Source organism: Salvelinus fontinalis, chromosome 6, assembly GCF_029448725.1.
Source record: "Salvelinus fontinalis isolate EN_2023a chromosome 6, ASM2944872v1, whole genome shotgun sequence".
NCBI lineage: Eukaryota > Metazoa > Chordata > Actinopteri > Salmoniformes > Salmonidae > Salvelinus > Salvelinus fontinalis.
In genome coordinates, this window is record NC_074670.1 from 58,454,378 (window position 1) to 58,478,634 (window position 24,257).

The following is a 24,257-nucleotide window of genomic DNA, read 5'->3' on the forward strand; positions in this document are numbered from 1 at the left end:
TATGTTTGTGTGTGTGTTTTTGTGTGTGTGTGTGCCTCTGCGTTTGTATGAATGTTTGTGTGTGCAGATGCATGTGTGTGTGCGCATGAATGTGAGTGTGTGCATTTAAAGAAGTGTCTGCGTGTGCTTTTGAGCCTGTGTGTGTGTGTGTGTGTGTGTGTGTGTGTGTGTGTGTGTGTGTGTGTGTGTGTGTGTGTGTGTGTGTGTGTGTGTGTGTGTGTGTGTGTGTGTGTGTGTGTGTGTGTGTGTGTGTGTGTGTGTGTGTGTGTGTGTGTGTGTGTGTGTGTGTGTGTGTGTGTGTGCGTGTGTGCGTGTGTGCGTGTGTGTGTGTGTGCGCGCGTGTCAGAAGGGTGATGTGGTATAGAGGGCACTTCTGTCAGATCCGATGTCAGGGCTCGTGCTGTGATGTGAAGGCCGCTGTCAAGAGACGGCCGCGAGGCAGTGCAGGTACAGCTGCCCTCTGTGTTCCCCCTCTCCTCCCTTCACCACAGACTGGCTGCATGAGACACACACTTCCTGTGACCCGGCACATGCACACTCTCCGTGACAGAGCGCACACACACTTCCTGTGACCCTTCACATGCACTCTTCTCGTGACCTGGCATAGACACTTCCTGTGAGCCGACTGAGGACAGTCATGCCGGGGAGCAGGCCTGAAAATACACCTCATCAGCCTTGCCCAAACCTGTTGATCTATTCTTGAATTCAATTAAAAATATTTAATTCAAGGGGTAGTCATGTCTCGTTGATCCAACAGTACCATGAGATCAGTTGTAGTGTATGTCAGGCTTATATTTCTTTATTTAGTTATCCTTCAGGAGAGGTGTCATTATGTTAGGTCAGGATGCAAAGAATATATCATTGGTATACATGGAAATGGATTTGACCTTTTAGACTGTATTTCCAGCTGCTCTGAAACAACTTGGAGACTTCATTTAGCCTTCCCAGTGTGGTCCACTCCGTCTCCAACCCATTCACCTCTGGACTATTCCCTCTCATATTACCTCATCCTTCTCCCGAAACTCTTTGCAGGAGTAAATGATACAGCCTGATGTTCAATCAGTGCTTTTAACTGTCTGGGAGGAAAAGGGAGAAAAGCATTAGCAAGGTCGTGTTCGGATTGATTTGGTGGAACTGAGGAGGAGGTTGAACAGTTGAAATCAGGACATCATTGACAACAGGTCAGTATAACAGCCTTGGAGGCCTGTGCCTCTTTGTATCCTCCTCCTGTATCCACCTGCTTTGACGGACAGGTCGACATGGCTGGTACGTGTGGCTGCTGTGGTTTCTCACACGGTTTCCCTTCCTGGCCCCTCCAGGGTACAGTTCTGTGCCACTATGCCCACATGTGGTGTTTCTCAAATGGCACCCTATTCCCTATATAGTGCACAGTAAAGGGAACAGGGTTCCATTTGGGACGCGCATATATTACCACCAGGTTAGATGGTGGTAGACCAGACAGGGGCCTTAAACTTTAATGCTAATTGATCTAAGGAAGGCCAGGGAAGGAGTGTGGACACAGGTGTGTTGCCGTAGGGTCTGCCACAGAAAGACACGGGAGGGCTGGCTAACAGCATGGAACGCTGCGGCACAGGACCACAGCACGGCATAGAGTACCCACTGGCTGGGAGGGAGAGGGAGGGCTGGAGAATGACCTATTTTTCATTTTTTAAGTCCGCACAACCATTGTGGTATGTGTGGGGGTTGTGTGTGTGTGTTTGAATGGGTTGTAAGCTGTGTGTGTGTGTGTGTGTGTGTGTGTGTGTGTGTGTGTGTGTGTGTGTGTGTGTGTGTGTGTGTGTGTGTGTGTGTGTGTGTGTGTGTGAGCGCGCGGGTTGTAGAGTGTGAGTGTGTTTGGTTTGAAGGGTGTGTGTGTGGATGGGTTGTAGGGTGTGTGTGGATGGTTTGAAGGGTGTGTGTGTGGATGGGTTGTAGGGTGTGTGTGGATGGTTTGAAGGGTGTGTGTGTGGATGGGTTGTAGGGTGTGTGTGGATGTTTTGAAGGGTGTGCGTGTGGATGGGTTGTAGGGTGTCTGTGTGTATGGTTGTTGTATGTGTATATGGATGGGTTGTAGGATATCTGTGTGTGTGGGTAATAGTTGTAGGGTGTCTGTGTGTATGGATGGGTTGTTGGGTGTCTGTGTTCGTATGTGTGGGGGAATGGTTGTGATGTGTGTGGATGGGCTGTAGGGTCTGGTGGTCGTGTGTGTATGCGTGTGTACATGTGTCTGTTTTGAAACTGGTTTCTGAACAGCACACAACACTCACAGATCTTCTGGAAACTGATGCTGAACTAGTACTGGAGATTCTCTAATAGTCCTGGAGATTCTCTAATAGTACTGGAGATTCTCTAATAGGACTGGGGATACTCTAATAGTCCTGGAGATTCTCTAATAGTACTGGAGATTCTCTAATAGGACTGGAGATTCTCTAATAGTACTGGATAGTCTCTAATAGTATTGGAGATTATCTAATAGTACTGGAGAGTCTCTAATAGTATTGAAGATTCTCTAATAGTACTGGAGATTGTCTAATAGGACTGGGGATACTCTAATAGTCCTGGAGATTCTCTAATAGTACTGGAGATTCTCTAATAGGACTGGATATTCTCTAATAGTACTGGAGAGTCTCTAATAAGACTGGAGATTCTCTAATAGTACTGGAGATTCTCTAATAGGACTGGAGATTCTCTAATAGTACTGGAGAGTCTCTAATAGTATTGGAGAGTCTCTAATAGTACTGGAGAGTCTCTAATAGTATTGGAGATTCTCTAATAGTACTGGAGATTGTCTAATAGAACTGGAGATTCTCTAATAGGACTGGGGATACTCTAATAGTCCTGGAGAATCTCTAATAGTACTGGAGATTCTCTAATAGGACTGGATGTTCTCTAATAGTACTGGAGATGCTCTAAAAGGACTGGAGATTCTCTAATAGTCCTGTAGATGCTCTATTATTACTGGAGATGTTCTAATAGTATTAGAGATTCTCTAATAGTACTGGATATTCTCTAATAGTACTAGAGACTCTCTAATAATGCTGGAGATTCTCTAGTAGTGCTGGAGATTCTCTAGTGTTACTGGAACTTCTCTAATAGGACTGGAGATGTTCTAATAGGACTGGAGATTCTCTAATAGGACTGGAGATTCTCTAATAGGACTGGAGATTCTCTAATATTACTGGTGATTCTCTAATAGTGCTGGAGATTCTCTAATAGTACTGGAGATTCTCTAATATTACTGGAGATTCTCTAATAGGACTGGAGATGCTCTAATAGTACTAGAGATTCTCGAATAGGACTGGAGTGTCTCTAATAGGACTGGAGATTCTCTAATATTACTGGAGATTCACTAATAGTGCTGGAGATTCTCTAATAGTACTGGAGATTCTCTAATATTACTGGAGATTCTCTAATAGGACTGGAGATGCTCTAATAGTACTAGAGATTCTCGAATAGGACTGGATATTCTCTAATAAGACTGGAGATTCTCTAATAGGACTGGAGATTCTCTAATAGTACTTGAGATTCTCTAATAGTACTTGAGATTCTCTAATAGTAATTGAGATTCTCTAATAGTACTGGAGATTCTCCAATAATACTGGAGATTCTCTAATAGTACTTTAGATTACCTAATAGCACTGGATATTCTCTAATAGCACTGGAGATTCTCTAATAGTACTTTAGATTACCTAATAGCACTGGATATTCTCTAATAGCACTGGAGATTCTCTAATAGGACTGGAGATTCTCTAATAGGACTGGAGATGTTCTAATAGGACTGGAGATTCATAGGACTGGAGATTCTCTAATAGTACTGAATATTCTCTAATAGTACTAGAGTTTCTCTAATAATACTGGAGATTCTCTAATAGGACTGGAGATTCTCTAATAGGACTGGAGAATCCGTTTTCACTACTGGTTGTATGTTTGTGTTTCTACCAGGAGGGACTCTGACAGCCAGGTTACAGCCAAGTTGTAGCAAGGTGACAGCCAGGTGACAGCCATGTTACAGCCAGGTAACAGCCAGGTGAAAGCCAGGTGACAGCCAGGTGACAGCCAAGTTGCATCCTGATGACAGCCAGGTTACAGCCAGGAGACAGCCAGGTAACAGTCAGGAGACAGCCAGGTAACAGCCTGGTGACAGCCAGGTGACAGCCACATTACAGCCTGGTGACAGCAAGGTTACAGCCAAGTTAGAGCCAGGTGACAGCCAAGTAACCGCCAGGTGACAGCCAAGTAACAGCCAGGTGACAACCTGGTGACAGCCAAGTTACAGCCTGGTGACAGCCAAGTTACAGCCAGGTTACAGCTAGATGTAGGGGTCACTACTGATCCTGTCTCATATTCTCAGAATTTTCTCATATTTCATGGCTTTTCCTTATATAAACCTAATCAAAAACTGGTTAACAATGACAGACGCCCAAGCATCTGGCGAGCCATCCACTGAGATGTTCAAACCGCTTACTGCACACCCTGTCGCTCCGATTGAATGAAAGAGAAACAGGGAAGTAAAAACAAACACAACTCGGAGGGTGGGGCTTTTACGCCATGTTATTGTGATGCAGATATACAGGGAGAAAGAGTCATGGAGAGAAAAAGATACAGAGAGAAAAGCAGAGAGGCAGAGAGGAAGGTGACAGCCTCCTCCCGTGTTGCTGTTTGCACTCGTAAATGCTTAAAAACACACATTGGGATCCTAACCAATGTTGTGCCACCAAATTGGGTTCCGGAACAGGAGCCACCTCCTTCAACCACATCCCTGTTTCCCTTGTTACCGGTTTCCCTTGTTCCCCTGCTCCTCCGCTCCTCCGAAGGGGAAAAGCAAAGCCCCATAAAAGAGTGATGAGGAGCCTCGGCGAGAGGACCTGTGTACATCACTTTATTCAGGAACGATCACTTATTTATAGGTGTTGGAATCGTGTTGTTTGCTTGTTTTATTGAAAACCTTGCGGGTAAAGTGGCGCCGGTGCTGGCATGTGAATGCCATCTCTCGTGGGCTCCTCTGCAGAAAAAATCGTCTTCCTTTTTGATAAATAAGTGATGAATTTTTATTCCCGCAAAGATCCATTGTCGCCCGGGATGTCTTGAGGGACATGTTGGTGCGCTCCGTGTGGAAAACAACCTAAAACACACACACCCACACACGTCTCAGGTCAGTGGTGGACCCCTAACTGTGCTACACAGAGTAAGTGGCAGCTGTGATTAAGGAAGATGCATGCATAGCCTACATATTTTAGCTCTCACAGTGAAAAACAACAGAGCAGACTGTTTCCACTGTGACATCTACAACCTTACTCAGACATCCAGTCATACTGAACATCTACAACATTACTTAAACATCCAGTCATACTGAACATCTACAACCTTAAACATCCAGTCATACTGAACATCTACAACCTTAAACATCCAGTCATACTGAACATCTACAACCTTGCTTGGAAATCGAGTCCTACTGAACATCTACAACCTTACTTAGACATCCAGTCATACTGAACATCTACAACCTTACTTAGACATCCAGTCATACTGAACATCTACAACCTTACTTAGACATCCAGTCATACTGAACATCTACAGCCTTACTTAAACATCCAGTCATACTGAACATCTACAGCCTTACTTAAACATCCAGTCATACTGAACATCTACAACTTTACTTAAACATCCAGTCATACTGAACATCTACAACCTTAGACATCCAGTCATACTGAACATATACAACCTTAAACATCCAGTCATACTGAACATCTACAACCTTAAACATCCAGTCATACTGAACATCTACAACCTTAAACATCCAGTCATACTGAACATCTACAACCTTACTTAGACATCCAGTCATACTGAACATCTACAACCTTACTTAGACATCCAGTCATACTGAACATCTACAACCTTACTTAGACATCCAGTCATACTGAACATCTACAACTTTACTTAGAAATCCAGTCATACTGAACATCTACAACCTTACTTAGACATCCAGTCATACTGAACATCTACAACCTTACTTAGACATCCAGTCATACTGAACATCTACAGCCTTAAACATCCAGTCATACTGAACATCTACAACCTTACTTAAACATCCAGTCATACTGAACATCTACAACTTTACTTAAACATCCAGTCATACTGAACATCTACAACTTTACTTAAACATCCAGTCATACTGAACATCTACAACCTTACTTAGACATCCAGTCATACTGAACATCTACAACCTTACTTAGACATCCAGTCATACTGAACATCTACAGCCTTACTTAAACATCCAGTTATACTGAACATCTACAACTTTACTTAGAAATCCAGTCATACTGAACATCTACAACCTTACTTAGACATCCAGTCATACTGAACATCTACAACCTTACTTAGACATCCAGTCATACTGAACATCTACAGCCTTAAACATCCAGTCATACTGAACATCTACAACCTTACTTAAACATCCAGTCATACTGAACATCTACAACTTTACTTAAACATCCAGTCATACTGAACATCTACAACTTTACTTAAACATCCAGTCATACTGAACATCTACAACCTTACTTAGACATCCAGTCATACTGAACATCTACAACCTTAAACATCCAGTCATACTGAACATCTACAACCTTGCTTGGAAATCGAGTCATACTGAACATCTACAACCTTACTTAAACATCCAGTCATACTGAACATCTACAGCCTTACTTAGACATCCAGTCATACTGAACATCTACAACCTTACTTAAACATCCAGTCATACTGAACATCTACAACCATAAACATCCAGTCATACTGAACATCTACAACCTTAAACATCCAGTCATACTGAACATCTACAACCTTGCTTAGACATCCAGTCATACTGAACATCTACAACCTTGCTTAGACATCCAGTCATACTGAACATCTACAACCTTACTTAGACATCCAGTCATACTGAACATCTACAACCTTACTTAGACATCCAGTCATACTGATCATCTACAACCTTACTTAGACATCCAGTCATACTGAACATCTACAACCTTGCTTAGACATCCAGTCATACTGAACATCTACAACCTTACTTAAACATCCAGTTATACTGAACATCTACAACCTTACTTAGACATCCAGTCATACTGAACATCTACAACCTTACTTAGACATCCAGTCATACTGAACATCTACAACCTTAAACATCCAATCATACTGAACATCTACAACCTTGCTTGGAAATCGAGTCATACTGAACATCTACAACCTTGCTTGGAAATCGAGTCCTATTGAATGTATTCCTCTGGAGTACTCTTACTCTCTATCAGTTGATTGCAGTGATTTAGATATAGGCTTTCGTATCTCTTTCTGTACTGTTCGAGAATCAGTTTCCTACAGGGTATTGAGGAGGGAACTGCACATTCCGCCTTGGCCCTTTAGAATGAGTATGATGCAGTAACATGGCACCTCACTTGCCTCCCCTCCCTTAGCTGAGAGGGCATCAGATAAATCAAAGTGCTGGACTTCACATCCTAAGTACAAAGCATCATGGGAAAGAGTGAAGTGCGGCCCATACCAGGTTGATTTGTGTACATCCGGGAGCGCCAACCGATTAATGATTTAGAGTGGAGAGAAGAGAGAGCTCACTCTGTCTTTAATGCCAAGCCACGCGAAACACAGCATCTTTGGCATCTTCTTCACCAAATGGGTCTGATGTTGTTGGGGCTCCTTTTATACCCTCACTGCACCGCCATGATTTGTCTTGGCTCTTTTTGTGCTCTGGAACACATTAAAAAAATATATTTAACACCATAAGGCGAGGATGGGAGAGGGTCCTGATGAAAGTAACCAGGTTTGAGAAGGGCCCGGGGGCACATTTTCTTGTGGGGAGAACTTTCCCAGGGTAGACTTTTTGCAAACTTATAGTTTGAGGTTTTGTGATGAGAAACAAGGGACTTGAGTGTTTGGGTGTGCAGAGTACAGTACCTGCGGGGTATCTGAGGCACATTAGATTCCATATATCCAGACCCATATTACTGAACAATGGTCAAAATAGCTGTTCTTTGCCTATTTTTCACTGTGGATATTTACTGCATGCTGTTGTTGTTCTTTTATAGAAGTATATTGTGATCTTTTACTATGGCAGCAACACGTCTTTCTTTCCATAATCCCTTTCTCAGGTGAATACTGGTCTGTTTTCACAATCTCAATAGGCTGCTTAGAGTCCACTCATCAGGTGTTATTTCTCATGGTTTGGGAATGTGTGTGTGTGTCTTTGTCTCTTCATCTGTGCATAAGATCACTTTATTGGTCAATTGCACACAAGGTCCAACTGAAATGTGACTTCCTCTTTTAGCCCAACCCCTCCTAAAGACACACATATAGTACACACACATGCATATAGAGGTTTTGGAGAGGTGGCACACTGGGCTGCCACCCTGGGCTGCCACACTGGGCACCCAGGGAGCTGTTGTTGTGGGGGGTTAAGTGCCTTGCTCACAGGCACAATGGCAGGTAATGGCATCTAGGATTTGGTTGCCAGCACACTTCCCGCCAAATTCTTCCCATCGGAACCTGGATATGAACTGGCAACCCTCCGGTTGCTGGGTCACTCTCTAAACACTAGGCCGTCGCTGACTGTGTGTGTTTTTGTGCCTGCCTCCTATGTGTATCTGAGGATATGCACCTGTGTGTGTGTTGGTGTGTGTGTGTCATTGAGAGTGCACTCTGAAGGTGTCATTGTAGGAGCCAAAGCCCCTGTAGGCTGTCAGACAGTGAGAGATGCAGCACCTCTAAAGGCCATGATTTTCTGGGCCCCGCTGTCTATTAAAAGCCCTGCAACACTTCTCAGGGCTGTCTCGCGGTGCCCGCTTGGTCCCCCGCAGGTCCCTGATGGAACAGCAGAGTAGGAGACGGCCCCTTTCAGACCCTCCAATGCCCCTGTCTTGTCATTTTGAGGTCATCAACGGAATCCAACGGTAATGAGGCATTGAGTTGTCAGGGCGGCCATTTTGTTTTGAGTCTTAAAGTAGGCGTCACATCAGCTCAGTACTGTAGGACTATTATATTGACATGTTTGGTGTTATTCAGGGATGTATAGTAAAGGAAAAGATCGATGAATGTGATTACAATGAGTTCATGGGCGGTGAGTAATGTGAATGCTGATGCTAAAATGGAGCCTATAAGGTGTGTAAGTACTATATACTTCAACAAATAGGTGCGTAAACAGCCTATGTGTCTTTACCCTCCTATTCATCCCTGGTTGTATTATTTTACTCCACTCCCTCTCTCATCCTACCACCAACCCCCCGGCCCTTAGCGCTCTTCCCAAGGTCAAAGTTTAGCACATCGTAATGGCGTCGTTACCTCCCTCAGTGATTTACGCTAGTTTAAGGGTAGGCCCTCAAATCCCCACCGTCATGTTGTGGATTTGTATGAATATGTGTCAGTCCTCTCTCACCGTGTGGTTTAAAAGGATGGATTTCTACATAGAACCCCTCCCCATGACATTCAGAGTGGGGACAACAGGCACCCTCAGAACAAGTATATAGCTAAATCAACTCTCGTTTTGGGCAAACAAATAGAATATAAAATCTATCAATCTCCCCACCAAACCCCCAAAAATCCACCCTCGTATCAACATGATCTATCTGTGTTTATCTTTCTGTCTGGCGTTCCCATCATCACTGAGGCTTTTGTTTCCACAACACGACATTATCTGGCGTTCCCATTATCACCTAGGCTTTTGTTTCCACAACACGACATTATCTGGTGTTCCCATCATCACTGAGGCTTTTGTTTCCACAACCCGGCATTATCTGGCGTTCCCATCATCGCCGAGGTTTTTGTTTCCACAACCTGGCATTATCTGGTGTTCCCATCATCACCAAGGCTTTTGTTTCCACAACACGACATTATCTGGTGTTCCCATCATCACCAAGGTTTTTGTTTCCACAACACGACATTATCTGGTGTTCCCATCATCACCGAGGCTTTTGTTTCCACAACACGACATTATCTGGTGTTCCCATCATCACCAAGGTTTTTGTTTCCACAGCCCGGCATTATCTGGCGTTTCCATCATCACCGAGGCTTTTGTTTCCACAACCCGGCATTATCTGGTGTTCCCATCATCACCAAGGTTTTTGTTTCCACAACCCGGCATTATCTGGTGTTCCCATCATCACCAAGGTTTTTGTTTCCACAACCCGGCATTATCTGGTGTTCCCATCATCACCAAGGTTTTTGTTTCCACAACCCGGCATTATCTGGCGTTTCCATCATCACCGAGGCTTTTGTTTCCACAACCCGGCATTTTGTTCCTGTATTTGTTTGGTGATCCATCAGTCTATTTACTTTATCACTCTGCCAAACCATCCATTTACGCTCCCATTTGTCTGTCAAACTATATCTTAGCATCAATTTGTCTAACTATCTCTCTGTCTACTGATTCAGCTGTTAATCAAAGCAGTGCTGCGGGCTTAGCTCTCCTCCTGCAGGCTGGTGTATTACGGCTCTGCAGGCCTCAGAATTAGACCCTTGTTTAAGCGGCTCCAGCAGGAGCAAGAGTGTCTGCAGCAATTAGGCTCCTTCGCACTCCCTGCTATCCTCTCTGCCTGCTTACATACATACATGCATTCAGGTCACACATATAATTACAGGAAATTCACAGCTATTTCTGTGGTGACATTTGGTTGAATTGGATGGTGAGGGATTCTAGGTAATGAAGACAGTGATGTGTTTTTTTCGCCAAGGGGAACGATGCTGCCATTTCTCTAAGTGTTTTGATTGATGTTGGCCTATGGTATTATGGAATGATATGTTACGGTTAAAGGTGTGTTTTTGGCCGCAGCTACTTTACCACATGGGTACAGATGACAAGCGGTGGCGAGGCGGAGACAAGCCGAACTGTGCTGAACCAGGTCAGTGGACTGGCTCGTGGTTGAGCTCGGCCCAGCTCTGTTCTCACTGGAGCAGTTAGGGCCCCGATGCCCACCCTGGCCTCCTGCCGAGCCCCCAATCAGTCTTGGAGCATCAGCGATGGTCCACCTCGGGCAGCCCTGTGTCGGGGCCTGATGGATTGATTACCTGCTGTCCTGGAAAAGGCCCTAGCTGCCCCAGACCCCATCTGTGTCCATTGCTGACTCCAAACCCAGATTGCCCCCCGGCTGCAGGCTCAGGCTGCTAATGACCCCCCCCCCCAAAGGCCCACTGTCCATATTAGCATCCCCACAGCATTATATACCCCAACCCAACGCTAGCCTTTTGTCAATACGGACAGCTAGCCTAGTGGTGAATCTCAAACATGCATTGACGATTTGAGGAGTGTATGCACAGTTGAAGTTTTTTTTCTTGAAGCCTGCTTCCTGAAATCTAGTACTGAGAAGATGATCATGAATGGGAGCGTTGCCGCTGGCGCTTGATCGATTGCAAGAACGTTTTCATCTTTCTGCTTTTTGGTGCGTTTGTGTGTTGCCTCAACGGGTCCGAAGAATGCCAGGAAGCATTGTTCTGTGGCTAAATAAATCACCTACAGTCCAGATATCAGAAGGGATCTCTGAATGTGAGATGGCCCAATGAGAGGTCATAAGTACCAGCTGCCTGTCAAGCTTGTTGTTTTCAATCAAAAATAGAGGACAGAGCACAAGCTAGGCTGCAGAGGAAGGAGTTTGGACTTTTCTTTTGAGATTGACACACACACACAGCTTTTATCTCTCTTCCCGTCTTACTGTTTGTCCCTGGTACAAACCTGTCAAGGCCGTCCCGCTGAGGAGATAAACTAGTACCCTTTCTTTCCTCTAAAAATAAGCATTTGTTTATAGACACGTGTAGTGATTTCCAGCTCTCCTGCGCCGTATTGTGTGCCGAGCTGTCAAGAGACATTACTCTCAGCCCCTACTCCCCTTTCAGCCACAGCGAGCAGGGGAGAGAGAGAGAACGAGGGAGAGGGGGCAGCGGACAATGGAGGAGTGTGGGGTGAGGAGTGAGCGGGGAGTGGAGCGGCACAGCAGTGGGCAAAGGAAAAAGCAAGGCCTGTAGCAAAATGAGTTAAGATGCTGCATCTTTTCAAATAAGGGGCTAAAGTGCCCGGCCGGTCAGTACTTTAATGCAGTCCTTAAGGTAGATTTGGGAGAGAGGGGCAGTTGGGGTTGGGACAGAGAATAGGTTGTATTGAGTGTCTGGGTCATTCATCAGTGTGTGTGCGGCGAGCAGCGTGCTATATCACAGACGACCCAGTGCGTGATTGAAATCTACGAAACGGACATGAGAGAGACGAGCAAAGATTAGCTCCATCCAGGTCCCTGATGACTCGCATCAGTCGGAGAGAGAGAGAGAGAGGGGGAGATGGGGAGAAAGTGAGTGAGAGAGAAAAATAACTGAAAAAGAGAGAGAGAGAACTGGAGAGTGGGGAGAATTTCAGCATCTTGCCTCAGCATGTTTATCCAGGACCGTTGTCTGTGTTTCTTCTGTCACGTCACTCTGATCACTTCTTCCGTCTGATGCGGGCCATGTGAAGAACACACACACACACATACCGCACACACATCCACCCCTCAAATCTCTTCAAATCTCATGACGCCCCGTATGCTCATTTAACTGACATTACTTAAGAACAAAGGTCTTGTTCAAAAGCCTTGTTCACCAAATACCAGACATGAGACATTGCCTTACATGCCATCCTTCGAACAATGAAATGCTGTGTCAATAAAACAAGCTTTGAGTGAGCTCTAGCTGTTTGTTGAGTTAGTGTTAGGAAATAGATAGCCATGTACAGAGGGAGTTTACGTAAATCAATGCAACTCTGACGGTATATGACAATGTTATATTTGTTACACAGTTCAAATTCTGTGCGTCCCTCCACGTCTGTCAATCTTCTGTATTTTCTCAGACGCTGTCACGCAGCTAATGAATGTATACCTATAACAGAAGCTGATCAGACAAATGTAAAGTCATGCAGGAGGTTGCTCCTAGTAATCCCCTAAACCTCCTAAATGTAAAGTCATGCAGGAGGCTGCTCTTAGTAATCCCCTAAACCTCCTAAATGTAAAGTCATACAGGAGGTTGCTCCTAGTAATCTCCTAAACCTCCTAAATGTAAAGTCATGCAGGAGATTGCTCCTAGTAATACCCTAATCTTCCTAAATGTAAAGTCATGCAGGAGGTTGCTTCTGGTAATCCCTTAAACCTCCTAAATGTAAAGTCATGCAGGAGGTTGCTCCTGGTAATCCCTTAAACCTCCTAAATGTAAAGTGATGCAGGAGGTTGCTCCTAGTAATCCCTTAAACCTCCTAAATGTAAAGTCATACAGGAGGTTGCTCCTAGTAATCCCTTAAACCTCCTAAATGTAAAGTCATGCAGGAGGTTTCTCCTAGTAATCCCTTAAACCTCCTAAATGTAAAGTCATACAGGAGGTTGCTCCTAGTAATCCCTTAAACCTCCTAAATGTAAAGTCATGCAGGAGGTTGCTCCTAGTAATCCCTAAACCTCCTAAATGTAAAGTCATGCAGGAGATTGCTCCTAGTAATACCCTAATCTTCCTAAATGTAAAGTCATGCAGGAGGTTGCTTCTGGTAATCCCTTAAACCTCCTAAATGTAAAGTCATGCAGGAGGTTGCTCCTGGTAATCCCTTAAACCTCCTAAATGTAAAGTCATGCAGGAGGTTGCTCCTAGTAATCCCTTAAACCTCCTAAATGTAAAGTCATACAGGAGGTTGCTCCTAGTAATCCCTTAAACCTCCTAAATGTAAAGTCATGCAGGAGGTTTCTCCTAGTAATCCCTTAAACCTCCTAAATGTAAAGTCATGCAGGAGGTTGCTCCTAGTAATCCCTTAAACCTCCTAAATGTAAAGTCATGCAGGAGGTTGCTCCTAGTAATCCCTAAACCTCCTAAATGTAAAGTCTTACAGGAGGTTGCTCCTAGTAATCCCCTAAACCTCCTAAATGTAAAGTCTTACAGGAGGTTGCTCCTAGTAATCCCCTAAACCTCCTAAATGTAAAGTCATGCAGGAGGTTGCTCCTAGTAATCCCTAAACGTCCTAAATGTAAAGTCATGCAGGAGGTTGCTCCTAGTAATCCCCTAAACCTCCTAAATGTAAAGTCATACAGGAGGTTGCTCCTAGTAATCCCTTAAACTTCCTAAATGTAAAGTCATGCAGGAAGCTGCTCCTAGTAATCCCCTAAACCTCCTAAATGTAAAGTCATACAGGAGGTTGCTCCTAGTAATCCCTTAAACCTCCTAAATGTAAAGTCATGCAGGAGGCTGCTCCTAGTAATCCCCTAAACCTCTTAAATTAAGTCTGTGTTGTAGACTATGCATTGCAGCTGCAACTGATAGGTCACCTAAAGACTGATCTGAGATCAGATTTCAAAGGGTCACAGTCTGCCCATGTTATTTTGACCTCCATCCCTCCACTCCTCCCCCTCTTCCACTTTCATTTTCCCCTTTCTCTCTCCTCTCTCCCTCCTTCTCCCCCTCTCTTTTCTCTCTCACCCTCTTTCTCTCCAGCTTTCCACCCTCCACTCCTCCAAAACTTAAATTACCCTTCAGTTGGATTCCAGTTTTTCCACATCCCCAAAAAATGATCTTACCTTTGAAAGAGCCTCTGCTGTGCTGCAAACTGTATTTTTCGTCCTGCAACCCTATAAGTGAAAGCCAAAGAAATAGCTGTTCTCCCCCCTGCATCACATTTATATATCTTGTTTGTGGTGTTTCTGGGAGCTCCATTACTCTGCAGCCACCAGCCCTGGGTGAGACGAGGGAGAAGATTTGAGGGAGAGTTACACTACATGGCCAAAAGTATGTGGACACCTGTTCGTCAAAAATCTCATTCCCAAACCATGGGCATTAATATTTAGTTGGTCCCTCCTTTGCTGCTATAACAGCCTCTACTCTTGAGGGGAAGGCTTTCCAATAGATGTTGGAACATTGTGGCAGGGACTTGCTTCCATTCAGCCGCAAGAGCCTTAGTGAGGTCGGGCACTGATGTTGGGGGATTAGGCCTGGCTCGCATTCGGTGTTCCAATTCATCCCAAAGGTGTTCGATGGGGATGAGGTCAGGGCTCTGTACAGGCTAGTTAATTTCTTCCACACCGATCTTGACAAACCATTTCTGTATGGACCACTCTTTGTGCATGGGGGTATTGTCATGCTGAATCAGGAAAGGGCCTTCCCCAAACTGTTGCCACAAAGTTGGAAGCACAGAATCATCTAGAATGTCATTGTATACTATAGCATTAAGATTTCCCTTCACTGGAACTAAGGGGCCTAGCCAGAACCATGAAAAACAGCCCCAGACCATTATTCCTCCTCCACCAAACTTTACTGTTGGCACTATGCATTGGGGCAGGTAGTATTTTCCACCCAGATTTGTCCGTCGGACTGCCAGAAGGTGAAGCATGATTCATCACTCCAGAGAACGCGTTTCCACTGCTCCAGAGTCCAATGGCGGTGAACTTTACATCACTCCAGCCGACGCTTGGCATTGCACATGGTGATCTTAGGCTTGTGTGCAGCTGCTCGGCAATGGAAACCCATTTAATGAAGCTCCCAATGAACAGTTATTGTGCTGACATGGCTTCCAGAGGCAGTTTGGAACTCTGTAGTGAGGGTTCCAACCGAGGACAGAAGATTTTTACACGCTTCGCACTTTAGCACTCGGCGGTCCCATTCTGTGACCTTGTGTGGCCTACCACAGAACCGTTGTTGCTCCTAAATATTGACACTTCACAATAACAGCACTTAGAGATGACAGGGGCAGCTCTAGCAGGGCAGACATTTTACTAACTGATTTGTTGGAAAGGTGGCATCCTATGACGGTGCCACGTTGAAAGTCACTGAGCTCTTCAGTAAGGCCACTCTACTACCAATATTCGTCTATGGAGATTACACGGCTGTGTGCTCTATTTTATAGACCTGTCAACAACGGGTGTGGCTGAAATAGCCGAATCTACTAATTTGAAGGGGTGTCCACATACTCTTGTAGAAGCAGCAGCGGGGAGCCTAACTCTCAGAGAACTGGGAGTAAACACTGGGTGTTGACATGTGGCACAGAAAATATTTAATTACCCCTTATTGCTTTTGTCTCATTGGAATATAAAGTATTGTGTGTGTGTTTTGGGGTGGGGGGGGAGGGTAGTGTGTATGGGGACGCGTGCACTTGTGCGTCAACAAATAATTTGAGTAAGGATTCAGAATGCAGAAAAACCCTACTCAATCACAATCCAGAAGAAAAAGAACCTAGGCCCGGTCTTCTGTGTATGTTTTCTCATCCTACGAGAAGGATGGTGATTATGTTTACCTTAACCACTGTTTTCTTAACCCTGATGGATACGAACAGCGTGTCTTTGTAGTTGTCCCAAACCTTGGCTATCCCAGATGGTAATGAACTTTAACATTTATCATCCGGAATCGTCTTCCTGTTTATAGGGATCCCTGGAAGATCTTACTGGGAAGGCTTTGATAGATGACTGACAGGCTTTCCCTCAGCGTTCAGATCACAGGCCCCGCTGATGATGTAATTCTGTGTAATTAGTATAAGATGACAGTAACACAAAACCCATTATGGGTTTTAATCTCTTTTGGAGGGAACGCACCAGAGATGCGGGAGCTCCCATATCACTCCATCACAACATGAAATGGCATTTTCTCAGCACGCCTTTCAGCCAATCAGACGAGAGCTGTTTGTGTGTGTGTGTGTATGTGTGCGCGTGGTTGGTTAGACTGTTTAGTCATGTTGGCATCTTCACTTCGTATTACCCTTTGCTTATAGACGCTGTCTCCCTGTGGCATGGATCATTGTGATACACCCCTTAGAGTGTGTGTGTGTGTGTGTGTGTGTTGTGTGATGTGTACGTCACTCTTTACCCATGCCCCTTGGTGCGCTGCTTTACCACTCGAGAAACAATGCCAGTCATTTGCATTTAATTAAGTTCTGTGAGAGCTAGACAAGTCCCCACTGTAACCAGGAATGCTGTTCTTCTTTTGTCAATTCCTCCTTTCTCCTTCTCTTGTGCTTCTGCGTCTTCACTAACTGAAAGATGTCGCCTCCGGGAGAAGCAGGTAAAGGAAGCCATCAAAACCAGAAGACAGAAATACCCTTGTAGTTGTCTGATGTGTGGTTTTCCTTGTATAGTGTGTGTGTTTATGGGTGTTGGGTAAGTGTGGCCACTGTTTGTGCAGTTGTTGTCGCTAGATTGATATGGGGAAGAAAGATGGGCGTTTATACCTTATGATGCGAACTGGAAGGGTTTAATACCTGACGATACGAACTGGAAGGGTTTTATACCTGACGATACGAACTGGAGGGGTTTTATACCTGACGATGCGAACTGGAAGGGTTTTATACCTGACAATGCGAACTGGAGGGGTTTTATACCTGACAATGCGAACTGGAAGGGTTTTATACCTGACGATACGAACTGCAGGGGTTTTATACCTGACGATGCGAACTGGAGGGGTTTTATACCTGACGATAAGAACTGGAAAGGCTATTGAGAAGAAAATGGTTCCACTCTGTGATATCCTCCGAGGGGGGGGGGAGGTGGTTCCACTCTGAGGTATCCTCCAAGGGGAGATGGTTCCACTCTGAGGTATCCTCCAAGGGGAGATGGTTCCACTCTGAGGTATCCTCCAAGGGGAGATGGTTCCACTCTGAGGTATCCTCCAAGGGGAGATGGTTCCACTCTGAGGTATCCTCCAAGGGGAGATGGTTCCACTCTGAGGTATCCTCCAAGGGGAGATGGTTCCACTCTGAGGTATCCTCCAAGGGGAGATGCATTTGATTTTACTGCCCCCCTTTTTTCCTCCCTTCTCTCGCCAAGTAAAAGCTTCCCCATACCTTTAACAATAGGCTTGATGCAATTACCCATGTTTTTTTTAAACTGTTGTGTGGTCTCCTGAATGAAAAGGCAAACTTTTCTGGTAATGGTTTGAATTTTTTATTTTCATTTCTGCACTCAATGGCTTGCAAGCAATGCACCAAATCATTTTAAGATGTTTGATTCTCTTGAAGATGTTTTGTGTCTCGTTATGACGACCTTAGAACAGTCGTTGGCATTCAACTTGCAGTGATGGTTTGAACCATTTCCAATTGCCACCTTCTACATGCAGTGGCTGGTTCTTCACTGCAATGAACAAGTTCAAGAAGATGTTCAAGTCTCTTCATGCCAATGTCAACCTTCCTCACACAATGGCCGGTTGTTTGCCGCACCGAACAAGTTCAAGAACATCTTCTAGTCTTTAGCACATAATGTATGACTTCAAATCTTCAAAGCAATTCCAAACCGAAGACGAAAATAATTTCCTGGAAGTGTTGAAGTGTTTGTTTTTTCTCGCTCCATCCTCCTCTTCATCTCTTGGCCATGCCCAGTCCCTCTCCCTTTTGTCTTTCATCTCTCCTCTCTCCTCCTCTTCTCCCTCCCACGTCTGGTAATAGATACAGTCAATTCTGACCCCAGTATTAAAGGGAGGAGAACTGTATTCTCCAAGCACTGCTGTTCTGATGGGCTCAATGTTAAAGTGCTCGCCCCGAAATGAGGTCACCTTGATTGGAATTGCAAATGGCAAAGGCGAGAAATCGGACATGGAGGTTTTCGTGATTTTTTAAAAGTTCTTCCTTGGTCTCCCGTGTTATTCAATTTTTTTAACATTGGTGGTGGTTTGCGTGGAACATTTGGCGCCTGCGAAAGGAGTTTGAGCTTGCCCCTCAGGCACGTTGAAACCCTTGGAAGCGTTTTTGAAGATGGAATGGATGAAAGAGAGGGTGATTGAGGAATGTCGCTCAGATGTTCTCTGCAATACGGAGCATGCCAAGTTCAGAAGGTCACAGGCTGTAACTTTCACCAACTCAATGCAACAAGAAGCATATAGCACATCTCTCGCTTTCCATGCATATACAGTATATCTCTCTGGATTTCTCTGCCTCTTTCGCTCTCTCTCTATCTCTCTCTCTATCTCTCTCTCTATCTCTCTCTCTCTATCTCTCTATCTCTCTCTCTATCTCTCTCTCGCTTGCTCTCTCTTTCTATCTCTAGGTTCCTAACTCTCTCTTTTTATATCTGCTTTTCTCTTTCTCTCTCTTTTACTCTCTCCCTTTCTGTTACCCCCCCCACAGCTCTCTCTCCTCCATCCTTCCCCCCCCCCTCTCCTCCTGTGCACCATCTGCATGTTCTCCCTCCATCTGAGGCGTCTGTTGGGAATCCTGGTGGTGGAGACATATGCACACCGCCGCCGTCACAATCACTCTTAGCTCATTACCTGACGTGATGGATGGAGCCGGCGCCATTAAACAACGCCCAGCCCGGGACGCCTGGCACCCCACAGCTGGCGCTGAGTAATGGGCACCACCATGGCAGCATGGCGGCGCCAGATTTGGAGACCGCCAGGGGAGGCTCGTGTGGGCGTAGCTAGCTACCTTGTTTCCGTGGATACCTCGCTTCCTGGCCATCCAGTGCCGCCCAACCCACCTGCCACCTTGCATAGCAGGGCCGGTGCCATGAGTAGCCATGGGCAGCCACAGTTGGCCTTCTGGAGGGAGGGGGTGTTTGTATAACTCTATTATGGAGAGGTGAGATTGGGCCGACGCAGCCTACCCAAAGTGTTCTAACTGGTTGGCTCACAGGAGCAGCCGGAGTGAAACCTCTTACGGAAATATTGGAAGACTTAATAGAAATTAGCAACAACGCACCTCATCATGCCTGTCTGAAACTAACCAAAGGAAACCACCTCTCTGTCTCTCGCTGTCTCCCCTGCTCGCTCGCTCTCTCTCTGTCTCCCCTGCTCGCTCGCTCTCTCTCCGTCTCCCCTGCTCGCTCGCTCTCTCTCCGTCTCCCCTGCTCGCTCGCTCTCTCTCCGTCTCCCCTGCTCGCTCGCTCTCTCTCCGTCTCCCCTGCTCGCTCGCTCTCTCTCTCTCCCCTGCTCTATCGCTTTCCCTCTCTCTCTCCCCTGCTCACTCCCTCACTCTCTCCCCTGCTCACTCTCTCGCTCTCTCTGTCTCCCCTGCTCACTCTCTCGCTCTCTCTGTCTCCCCTGCTCGCTCGCTCTCTCTCTCTCCCCTGCTCTATCGCTATCCCTCTCTCTCTCCTGCTCACTCACTCTCTCTCGCTCGCTCTGTGTCCGCTGCTCACTCGCTCTCTATCTCTCTCCTGCTAACTCACTCTCTATCTCTCTCTCCTGCTAACTCACTCTATCTCTCTCTCCTGCTCACTCGCACTCTCTCTTCCTCTCCCCTACTTACTCTCTCCCTATCCCCTTCTCACTCTCTCTCTCTCGCACTCTCTCCCTCTCCCCTGCTCTCTCTCTCTCTCTCTCTCTCTCTCTCTCTCTCTCTCTCTCTCTCTCTCTCCCCTCCTCTCTCGCTCTCCCCAGCTCACTCACTCCCTCCCTCTCCTCTGCTCACTTGCACTCTCTCTTTCTCTCAATTCAATTACAATTCAACTTAAGGGCTTTATTGGCATGGAAAACATATGTTTACATTGCCAAAGCAAGTGAAATAGATAATAAACAAAAGTGAAATAAACAATAAAATTAAATAAAAAAATCTCTCTCCCTCTCCCATGCTCACTCGCACTCTCTCGATCTCTCGCTCTCTCTCTCTCTCTCCCCTGCTCACTCACTCTCTCTCGCTCTCTCTCTCCCCTGCTCACTCACTCTCTCTCCCTCCCTCTCTCTCTCTCTCTCTCCCCTGCTCACTCACTCTCTCTCCCTCCCTCTCTCTCTCTCTCTCTCCCCTGCTCACTCACTCTCTCTCGCTCTCTCTCCCCTGCTCGCTCACTCTCTCTCCCTCCCTCTCTCTCGCTCTCTCTCTCCCCTGCTCACTCACTCTCTCTCCCTCCCTCTCTCTCTCTCTCTCTCTCTCTCTCCCCTGCTCACTCTCCCTCCCTCTCTCTCTCTCTCTCTCTCTCTCTCTCCCCTGCTCACTCACTCTCTCTCGCTCTCTCTCTCCCCTGCTCACTCACTCTCTCCCTCCCTCTCTCTCGCTCTCTCTCTCTCCTGCTCACTGACTCTCTCTCCCTCCCTCTCTCTCGCTCTCTCTCTCTCCTGCTCACTCACTCTCTCTCCCTCCCTATCTCTCTCTCTCTCTCCCCTGCTCACTCACTCTCTCTCCCTCCCTCTCCCTCTCTCTCTCTCCCCTGCTCACTCACTCTCTCTCCCTCTCTCTCTCTCTCTCTCTCTCTCTCCCCTGCTCACTCACTCTCTCGCTCTCTCTCTCTCCTGCTCACTCACTCTCTCTCCCTCCCTCTCTCTCTCTCTCTCTCCCCTGCTCACTCACTCTCTCTCCCTCCCTCCCTCTCTCTCTCTCTCTCTCTCCCCTGCTCACTCACTCTCTCTCGCTCTCTCTCTCCCCTGCTCACTCACTCTCTCTCCCCTGCTCCCTCTCTCTCTCTCTCTCTCTCTCTCTCTCTCTCTCTCTCTCTCTCTCTCTCTCTCCCCTGCTCACTCACTCTCTCTCGCTCTCTCTCTCCCCTGCTCACTCACTCTCTCTCCCTCCCTCTCTCTCTCTCTCTCTCTCTCTCTCCCCTGCTCACTCACTCTCTCTCGCTCTCTCTCTCCCCTGCTCACTCACACTCCCTCCCTCTCTCTCTCTCTCTCTCTCTCCCCTTCTCACTCACTCTCTCTCCCTCCCTCTCTCTCTCTCTCTCTCTCCCCTGCTCACTCGCTCTCTCTCTCTCAATTTAATTCTAAGGGCTTTATTGGCATTAGAAACATATGTTTACATTGCCAAAGCAAGTGAAGCAAGATAAGTGAAACAATATAAAATGAACAGTAAACGTAACACTCACATAAGTTCCAATGGAATAGAGACATTTCATTTTTTTTATTATGTATATATACAGTGTTGTAACGATGTGAAAATAGTTAAAGTACAAATGCAAAATAAATAAACATGAATATGGGTTGTATTTACAATGGGGTTTGTTCTTCACTGGTTGCCCTTTTCTTGTGACAACAGGTCACAAATAATGCTGCTGTGATTGCACACTGTGGTATTTCACCCAATAGATATGGGAGTTTATCAAAATTGGATTTGTTTTTGAATTCTTTCTGCCTCTGTGTAATCTGAGGGAAATATGTGTGTCTAATATGGTCATACATTTGGCAGGAGGTTAGGAAGTGCAGCACAGTTTCCACCTCATTTTGTGGCTAGTGTGCACATAGCCTGTCTTCTCTTGAGAGCCAGGTCTGCCTACGGCGGCCTCTCTCAATAGCAAGGCTATGCTCAGTCTGTACATATTCAAAACTTTCCTTAATTTTGGGTCAGTCACAGTGGTCAGGTATTCTGCCACTGTGTACTCTCAGTTTAGGGTGAAACAGCATTCTAGTTTGCTCAGTTTTTTTGTTAATTCTTTCCAATGTGTCAAGTAATTATCTTTTTGTTATCTCATGATTTGGTTGGGTCTTATTGTGTTGCTGTCCTGGGCCTCTGTGGGGTCTGTTTATTCTACAGAGCCCCGGGGCCAGCTTGCTTAGGGGACTCTTCTCCAGGTTCCTCTAACTGTAGGGGATTGCTTTGTTATGGAAGGATTGGGAATTGCTTCCTTTTAGGTGGTTGTAGAATTGAACAGCTCGTTTCTGGATTTTGATAATTAGCGGCTATCTGCCTAATTATGGTAATTCTGATCTCTTCATCTCCCCTGCTCACTCGCACTCTCACTCTCTCTCTCTATCTCCCCTGCTCACTCTCTCTGTATGTTGTGTGCTGTGTTTGTGCTCTTCCTTGGCAGTTACTATGACACTAGACGCAAGCACCGCCACTCCAGGCCCCTCTTGTCTCTTCCCCTCCACCGTGCTGCTCTCTTCTTAATCAGCTTGGGTCTGTTATTGATGTTTCTCTCCCTCCTCCTCTCCTACCCCTCACACCCTCTTTGTGTTACTATGACTCTAACAACACTTTCCTGTTCTCTTTTTTTCCCTCTCTCGCTCTCTCATCTCCATCTCGCTCTTTCTTATTTTCTGTCTCTCTCTCTTCAGACACCCGCCGCGCGGTCCTGGAAAGGTCTCGGTCGCGCCACAATGGAAACCCCCAGGCTCGATGATGGCCCGCGCCTACCAGAAGACGTTAGATAAGTGCCAAAGAGGCCTGCGAGGAGAATCTGAGGACGTCTAGTAGGAGGGATGGACCCCAGCTGCGTGGCACGCACATTCACACACACCACACACCACACACACACACACACACTCTGCCAGGTCTTGAAGAAAACAAAAGGCCCATTATGAGCCTAAGAGTAACTGGGAAAACAAGAACAGGACATCATCACACAGGATATTCAATAGACATACTGTTGGTCTGACTGCCTTACATATTTATTATCTACTTTGTCAAGGCTTTGCCTTCACGTGACTGTCTAAAGCTTTGGTTGTTTTTTTTTGGGGGGGGGGGGGGGGGGGGGTACTTGTTTGCTCAAGTTGTCATATAGGCACACAGAACTTAACATTAACTGTCAGACAACCCAACCCTCCTAAAAACTGCCACACCTGTCCTTTCAACTCTGGTCATGTATTTCCGATTGGTTGCAGTTTTGCTTGAATTCTGAAACGTGAGTAGGGATGTAACTAGAGAACAGACATCTCTCCAGTGAGGACTGACCTCTAGTGTACCCTGACTAACCGCATCTAACAAAGCTTTCTTTCTCTATTCTGCTTTTATTCAACACATCCAGCAATTAACTGTGGCCACAGGTGTGAACCACTTTATTTGTGAAAGAGTATTTTCCCCCAAATTAATCAGATAATATTATGCATAATATGTCTCACAACAAGGATACAGAACTGTAAATATGCATAAGTGATCTTTAGAGTATATGACTGTATTCTCCATATGTTGTGGTAGAGAAAGCATCGTATTCATTGTTTTTTGTTTTTCTCCCTGAGATGTCAAACGCCTTAGGGTACTAAACATGTTTTTAGATAGTTTTGCAAATGTATTGAAAATGAAATACAGATATCTAATTTACATAAGTATTCACACCCCTGAGTCAATACATGTTACACCTTTGGCATCGATTACAACTGAGTCTTTCTGGGTAAGTCTCTAAGAGCTTTGCACACCTGGATTGTACAATATTTGCACATCATTCTCAAAACAATTATTTAAGCTCTGTCATGTTGGTTGTTGACCTTTGGCAAGTCTTGCCATACATTTTCAAGCTGATTTAAGTCAAAACTGTAACTAGGCCACTGTAACTAGGCCACAGGTTTGGATAGATTGGAGCCATGTTATCAATTTAAATAAAAAAATACAATAATCAGTGCAGTTGACGAGTTGAATCAGGTGTGCTTGTCCAGGG

At 45.6% G+C, this 24,257-nt stretch overlaps 1 protein-coding gene across 5 annotated transcripts in view; it reads left to right on the top strand.

The window, feature by feature from the left end:
• diaph2 (diaphanous-related formin 2) overlaps positions 1 to 23,350 on the top strand; it is a 727,774-nt gene extending 704,424 nt beyond the window's left edge. For all 5 annotated transcript variants that reach the window (XM_055927231.1, XM_055927234.1, XM_055927235.1 and 2 more), the window contains one exon: positions 22,942 to 23,350. In XM_055927231.1, the coding sequence (XP_055783206.1) occupies positions 22,942 to 23,006 (65 nt within the window). In that variant the 3' untranslated portion in view covers positions 23,007 to 23,350. The remainder of the gene's footprint in view (positions 1 to 22,941) is intronic.
• The last annotated feature ends 907 nt before the right edge of the window (positions 23,351 to 24,257 follow it).